Below are 8541 nucleotides of genomic sequence, written 5' to 3' on the forward strand. Positions count from 1 at the left end.
ACTATATGAAATAAACACAGCGGATCTAAAACAGGACGAAGCTGTGCTATTCAGTCAACTGAAATGTGAGTGAGTGGTAACTGAAAGGTTACTGAATGGCATAGCTATGCCATTCAGTCACCTTTCCAAACAATTCAGTTAGCATTCGGTTGACTGAATAGCAGAGCTTCATCCTGTGTAAAGTGAATACAGCCTTTCGTTCAGACGATCCAAAAACCAACACCCTTGCGAATGATATTGGTCTTAAGTTGCAGTTTCCAAAGCAAAAACACTTAAAATGGGAGGATACTACTTAATATCATTCGCAAAAAAGTTGCTATTTACATTAAGCTTGCGCAGAAATATACCAAAAAAGTTTGTTTTGATGTTTCCTCACGGATAATTGATTTCAATCGGCATTGTCTTATTTTATCTATACTGTTGATGAGAAGACATTACAGTTAGTTGTGGAAATGTTGAATATTTCACATTTTTTTCATTTTGTAATTTTCAAATTGTTATATCTGTCAGAATGAACACTTAAAAAGTTTTATTAAGAATACATCATTATTTAGGTAGGGTTACACTGTTTACATTCAATCCCAGTAGACTTTTAGCTCCGCTACACATTTGAAAACTATAAACGTGTACAAGGATTTCGATGAAATATGAGCTTTTAAACATTTCATTTTGCTACAAAAACCCGTAATTCAGAAAATTTTGCATGTCACTAAGACATTAATATTAAAAAGATGAAAATGAATAATTAAATATGAGGTAACCGATTTCTCGATTAGGGAAATTAAAAATAATCAAAAATTGTACAGCATGTTACTAAGGCCACCAATATAATTTCTTGTTCGTCGGACCCCGCGCGCTCGTATTCAAATAAAACTTAACAAATAATATAATAATCAATTTCCTGCATCCAGGAAATTCTGCTCTATTTTCTCTTTTATTTCCGCCCTATTTCTTGCAATTTAATTAAATAGTTTTAATTTATAAATCAGAAACAAGTAGAAAAAATATAATTGTCCGCAACAAATTTATTTATGTACCGCCTTAAAACTTCTGTTATTATATTGGTGTGGCCGAATTTTGTTTTGCTTTTCAGAAGGTTCGTACATGTAGTTCTCTAAAATTGGCTATTCATTTATCTATAGGAGGGTATACTATAAATCGTGAAAATCGAGGATGGATATAGCTGGATAACACCAATCAACTTTTAAAGGACAGAGAGAATTAGAAAAGAATTGCCCGTGATCCTTGCTCTATACGGGATTCAAATAGGCTTTAGTCAAATGAGTGAGTATTGATAAAATACTTTAATTTGCGTGCGGGAATTTTTTGCTAGGTTTGCGAGAGCCTGATCATCGCGAAATTCCCGCCGTGAACCTGTTTTTGACGTACGAATATTGTAACAACGAGACTGAATGAGTCTTCTGGCGCAAAAATTAGGCGTTGCAAATCAGAATATTCCGAATAAATCGCGAAAATAAATCGCCGCGATTATGCATTGGATTTATGTATTATAAATGGGTAGGTAAGAAACCTTTAAGCTGTTCAAATGGGATTCACAAAAAAGGAGACTGGGTGGTCAATGCTCAAATTATCCATCAGATCTACATTAAAGTTTTTAATCTCATTTTTAAGCTATATACTTTTAATATGTAAAGTTCAATTTCTTATTCTATATATTAGCAAAAAAAAATAAAAATGTTCCTTTATTTTTATACTAAGCTATTCTTCTTTAGATAATCAAGATATTATAAAAATGGCGAAGACTATTCAGCCTTTTTAATTTGCATGGTTATCTGAGACACAACTGGATGTGTATGTGTTATTTTGACTGGGCACTATTTTCTTTTAACTACATTTATTACATACTTAGTAATAAATACAGGTTTTTTGCATATGTGATAAAGATGACATTCCAAAACTCATATCGGCCTCCGGGGCTGATACAGTTTATCAGCCCTGGGGCTGATACGGATCCGTATCACACCCCTTGCGGAACTCCTCTGCCTTTTTCCGTTTCGGCATTTGTGCATGTTTACAGAAGGAAACTAGAACATTTCTTACTTCGACATTTTTAAATGCAGTTGAAAACTTCAGTTTTGAAGCAGTAAATCTTAAAACACTAGGAAATTCCGGTTCTGTAGCTACATATTTGGTTAAACAACAATATCTCATATTTTATTTAATACATGTACAGACTACTTTCAAATAATATTTAAAATCGATTTGTTCAAGTTGATGCCTATTTTATTTTTTATTACTAAGTATGTAATAAATATGATAATAAATTCCCTTTTCAATATCACAGCCTGTATCAGCCCTCGACCAATATCATCCTTCGGCCCTCGGGCTGATATTGGAGTCTCGGGCTGTTATATGGAAAAGGGTATGTATTATTCTCTATGTATCAAACATCTCTACTTTCGTAATCCAACGTTTTGATATAGCTTTCTGTCGGCATTGGTTAAAATAGACAAACTCGTTTTAATCATTAACATCGTCTAATTGTAGAATGTTCCCCAAACTTAAAAAAAATGTTATTTATATTTCACCTTTTGTCAAAAATTTATGTGAATGGTTTTTTAAACCTATTTTGAATATGTCACATTTGATTAAAACTATAACCATCTTAACTTAATGAAAATTAAACTTTACATATTAAAAGTAGGCCTTAGTGACTAATACCATACTTGAAAAATCGTTATGAAACAAAACCGTGTTTAGAAATTAAAGAAAAAGGACTATGTGTGGTTTTTTGCATTTTTTGCCCCCCAAATTAAAGTTTTATAAAGTGCTTTAAAAAAAAGGATGAAGATAGTTAAAATCATATTAAAAATAAGGATGCAAAAGGTTATCACAACAGTGACGTCATAGTGTAGGAATGACGTAATGAAGATTGCCTAATTTTGACTGATAAATTGATGTTTTGAGGCTAAATATGGGTGTTTTCCGATGATTTTTCGACTGGGAAACATTGAGCGCAGGCTTGCTCAAGTACCATTTTTTAGTATAATGTGTATAATTATCGTAAAAAAAACATATGTTAAAATCTTACTTGAGCAGACCTGCACTCTATACTTCCGAATACAAAATATAAAGCAAAAATGAGGATATTTTCATCCGTTTGCAAATTTGCGGGAATAAGGTCATAAAGTTGACGTCATAGATAAATAGCCAATGAGCAATGGTGGTTCAAATCAAGATTAAAGTGATAGGCGTCCACTGTACAATGAATCTGAAAATTTGATTCTTGTACGACACTATTTAAAAATTGGTTAAAATTGGGGGCAGATATTAGACCATACCGCACATAGTCCTTTGATGGCTTATTTGTTGACCACGAAACTGAACAAGTAATAAATGCTACAAGGTCTTAAATAAGCCCCAAACAATTTTCCAGTTATTTTGAGGTAATTTATTTTGTGAAGTACGGCGATTCTTTCCAATCATAATAATAATAATAATAATTTGAATTTTGTATATGGATAGCATTTTGTTTAATATTTACATACATACCTTTTATTTTAGCAGAGAACTTGGACTTTGCATCGAACGCTTAACCTCCAGCAACTTCTAAGGCTATCAAGTTTTCCATAGTAAAGTAGAAGAAAATGGTATATGCAAACAACTTCAGAAAAAATATTGTATACTTTGTTTTCAACCTTTTCAAATTTAACCTAGCTTTGCAGATGATCTTTAATAATTTTTATTCGTGTTTTTTAGTTGATTTGCTAAATTATAAAATACTGTATTATACACAAGCAAATATTCGCCCTCGTTTTATTTTCGCCCCTTTCGCCCTCGTTGTCAGCGAGCGAATTTAAGACTAAACGAATTTAAAACAATCTTTGAATTACAGTGTTACTTAGAAGGTGTTTGCACATCTGTGTCTGTGCGAATTCAAGACGGGGCGAAACCGTTTGCAAGGTAGAAGGGTGAAAATAATCCGGGGAGAAAATAACCAAAAAAAAAAGAAAAATGAACGGAGTCTGTTATTTTCTATTTAAAGTATGGTATTAAGGATAAATTGAACTCGGTGGTCAATATCTCAATGTATAATATGTTTTTTGAATCAACATGTAAATTCTTCAAACTTAATAGTATTTCATTTCTTTCAATAAAATGCCGAGTCTAGTTTTCAAATAAAATAGTGCACACTACTTAATAACTTCAATAAAAATCATATTATGTGCATGTACGAGTTTATTATATTATTATTACATTGTTCCTGTTATGTTTTTTTAGCGTCCATGGTTGGCAAGAACCGTCGTATTGCTGATAACTCTTGGATTAGCTGCTGTCCTGTTTCAGTATAACACTAGGCAGATAAAATCTAGCCAGCACACATCTTCAGACGAGAAATTAAACACAGTTCAGCCCAGAGAAGTTAGAAATAAAGAAGTTAAAAAATACATTGCAGTGGCATCTAAAGAAGATAACTTGAAAGAAAAGAAATTAAAAAAAGAGAAATCAAATGTTAAAACCAAGAAAGTACAATCTGGTGGACCTTGCAACGAAAAGATAAATTTGTCAATTTGTGCAGACAAAACACGATACAAAATTGAAGATATGTTGGAAACTGATGACGAAAAGAACGTTGTTCGTGCAGCCCAGAAAATTTCAAGCAAATACGGAATGGTTATGATGACGTTTATGAACAAAGCTTTTGTTCCCTTTCTTACAAACTGGATGTGCCATACCAAAAGCATGGTGGATTACTCTCAAGTTCTAGTTCTAGTTACAGATAAAGCAGTTCACAGTGAAATAACCGCCAAGTATCCTTCGCTCACTGTTGTGTTCCTGAGTATATTCAAAGACATTAATACTAAGCAAAGGTACTGTTCCGCCGGTTTTATGCGCATGGGTATCTATAGAACCAGGGTGGTGAATTGGATTATACAAGAAAACATTCCAGTCTTTCTTTTCGAATTGGATGCCATGTGGACGAGTAACCCAATACCATTTTTGACAAGCAAGAATGAATATGATTTAACGATTATACCAACGTATGAGAAATCTTTCGAATTAGCGATTGGGTTTTACTATGCGAGGAATACCACTCGGTTAAAACAGTTCTGGATGGAGCTCGATCGTCGACTGGACTCACTAATGACCATGTTTTCATGTTTAGACAATGAAGAGCATGTTCGAGCCAAAGACAATGATCAGATAGTGTTGAAGGAACTTATCATAGAACATTATGGCAATGTTATTGTCTACTTTTTACCACTGACGCGATTTCTTGATGGAAAGTGGTACTCTAAACCAAATGAGGACCAACTGAAAAACGCTTTTATTCTTAACTTCAACTTCGTCATCGGAGTTGATGAAAAAATACAAAGGGCAAAAAAATTCGGACACTGGTTTGTCGCAGATGATAATGTTACATGTATTAGTCATATGAATAAAACAGCACCACAAAAACCTTCGTAGAAGAACAAGCAGGAAATAGTTATCAAACGATCAAATGGTTCCTTTGGGTGATACATTTTTATATATTTAGCTTTAGGAAGCTGGGTTGTCAACAAACTACATAAGATCGACTTCTTAAAACAGATGAATTTTCAGTATTATTTAGTTTAAAAAAATCTAAATATATTTTTGCTTTAAAATTGATATTTTTTTTTATATCTTTTGACAATATTCGTTTTCTCTAGAAGACTGTTTCTCTTTGCTCGCCCCAAATTCTACAAGTCTTTGTAAGCCTTTGATTTTTCACATTTCATTGCATTTTGCTAGAGAAGCCTCACATAAGAAGCCGAGAACTTAAATATGTATGTCGGTCACTGTAAAATCATCAGATACAAGTAATTGCACTTCTATCAAGTTAAAAAAAAAACTAGTATCGAATATACCGGCCAATGCATTACAAACAAACAAAACGAACAGTAAAACCAAATATAATGAAGACTTTATGAGGAACTCTTCAAGCTAACATTAAGATTTAGAAGCGCAATATCGCATTGCATCAGCCATTGATAAGCCCGGATGATAACGTTGAAAAATTGCGCGAGATATCCCAAGTACTTCCGAATGGAGAAAAGATGTAAACATTTCCCATTATAAATCTCCATAAGAAATTTGTTTTCGTTCTTGTGATCTTTTATGAGTAAAAAATGATAATTGTTCAATGAAGATATCTTGGACATATTCCCTTTTATCGATTTCAGCTGTATTTCTGTCACAGATATGTGTATTTTTATTAAAAATCATCAAAAAGTGATGAAAGCAATAATTTGGGACAGACTATAATGCTGTTAACATTATCGTGAAACCTTAAAAAAATGAAAAGGTGATATTTATATTTTTTTATTAATAGATTTATTTAGACTCTGGGAATTGAATTTCAAATTTTGATTTTGATTCAAGGATTTTTTTGCATTTATGTGCAGCAATTTGTAATATCGAGCAATTTTGTTCGCTGTATTGTTTGTTTGGAAAATTATCATCATTAAGTACCAATGTCTTTAATTAGTTTTAGGAGGATGTAACCACATACAATTCTCTATTAAGGCATTTTTGTTGACATAAAACAAAATGACCCAACTCCTTTCCAGATAACCGTCTGTATTAGTTTGTATGAAGTGTTAACGCATTGTTATTTTTAACTTCTTTAAACATATTGTCATCCATATTAGCCTCATATGTTGTAATGACTCCATCCATCGTCATACTTACGTGTATATTGATGTGGCAGTGTTTGCAATTCTTCGTACAAAATATGCTATGAAGAAAAATGTAAATATGCTGTTTATGGTTTTTTTTTTTTTTTACCAAGTGTGGAAGTGTGAACTGTATAGATTCTATTTAGAAAACTTTTCGGTAATAAATACAGTTTTTGAACTCAGTTTCTTTTGATTTTGCTGTACATAAAATCATTCGTTAATTATCCAGCAACATATTCTTACTGCCTGGTTGAGGCCATTTCTGGACTATATTGATCAACTAAAAAAAGAGCTCAGTATGAACAAATGGAAAATATATATATGTAAATATCCGAAAACTAAGGTATATGATTTTTTTCTTTGCTAAAAAATAGTTTAAGGTTGAATAACACATCGTCATAAAATGGATGACCTTTGATCGAAACGACATAATGATTTTGTTTTATTCAAAAGATTTTATCGACAGCAGCATATAACTTTTTATCCCAAATTTGCAAATTTTTCGCTTATTTGGCATATGTATAGTTTATTTAACATTATATCTTTGATAATCAAATAATTTACTGTTATTTTGAGTGACTTTTTCCAGGTGTGTTATTCTTCCTTAAAGCTTAATAAATCATTGCTAGAAATTTGATGTAGACCTGATTGATAATTTTATAACCAGGCAGTCTCCTTAAACGGACACTCTGAGTTCCAACGAGATCTGTTAAATGTACGCTCGGAGTTCACTTTTGAAGTTAATTTGATTCACTTAATTGGAGAAGAAGCTGGCCTGACAATATGAATTTAAATGCCTTGAAACAACGGCTCTGTGTCGTGTCAATGTAGATGTCGATATATGTTTCTTTAATGTACCTTCCAAAAAAATATTCATGAGTTATTTGCAGAATCGAATACACCAAACAGTTCTTGATGTATCTACTAGTATTTGAATTTTTTTTTTTTTACTAAGGATAAACCTAATAAATAAGCTGATAACTAAGTCCAAACTACATTAAAGTTAAAAAGTTAAATAATTATAACAAGCGTCTTTGACATTCGTTCCAAGTATTTCATTGCATGTGAATGTTATATTAAATGTGTATATAAAAATATCAATGAAAGGAAATTCATGCTGACAAATTGCGATTAACTGAATATATTGGATATTAAGTTCTTGCTCACTTGAAAAAAGTTTCTCAAACAAGCACACACTGATGTAGTCTAAAAAACTTTAAAGAAATTGTATTTTAGAATATGTTTGACTTGGAATTAAAAATATCATCAAAAATACGGCTGAAAACAATATTCTTTAAATAAACGAATAAATAGTTTGACCGGGAGTATTTCTTGAATTTTTTTATACCATCGATTGACAACGATGTCAAGCATAATACACGATACATTTTTGTAATGTCATATGTTCTTATTTGTCCCATGACGTGCGCTACCTAACATTGCATAAAGTCTGATTAAATCGCATCGGCGCAGGTGATTAAATACATTGATTCATAAGTTCTTAGCCTATCAAATATTATCCCTCTTTTGTTAACAGCTCTCTTGGCTCTCAATCGAAAATGTGACGTTGCTGTAAACTTGGAAAAAAATTTGGACGATTAAAAACATCACGTAATAGAATATTTAGCGACTGCCAATTAGATGAAAAAGTGGGTTATGTTCTAACAATTAATAGATGAAAAATAGCGGTAAACTGATATGGAGCACATCCAATAGCTATAAAATACATGTACCTGTACAATTGAATATTATTTATGAACATTGAATGGAATATATTTTGGAGGCTGTCATCTTGCACTACTGTACACAAAGGGAGATAACTTTCTCAAGAATGTCAACAATGATTTTAAGAGGACTAGGTGGTTTTTGACTATATTTA

General features: G+C 32.0%; 1 protein-coding gene across 1 annotated transcript; it reads left to right on the forward strand.

The window, feature by feature from the left end:
- The first annotated feature begins 3975 nt into the window (after positions 1-3975).
- On the forward strand, positions 3976-6810 carry LOC128162146 (uncharacterized). The gene is made up of 2 exons (XM_052825337.1): positions 3976-3984; positions 4243-6810. Exons 1-2 carry the CDS (start codon positions 3976-3978, stop codon positions 5428-5430), a joined length of 1197 nt encoding a protein of 398 aa, XP_052681297.1. The 3' UTR covers positions 5431-6810.
- Positions 6811-8541: the final 1731 nt, after the last annotated feature.

This window comes from Crassostrea angulata, chromosome 9, assembly GCF_025612915.1.
Source record: "Crassostrea angulata isolate pt1a10 chromosome 9, ASM2561291v2, whole genome shotgun sequence".
In the NCBI taxonomy this organism is placed as follows: Eukaryota; Metazoa; Mollusca; class Bivalvia; order Ostreida; family Ostreidae; genus Magallana; species Magallana angulata.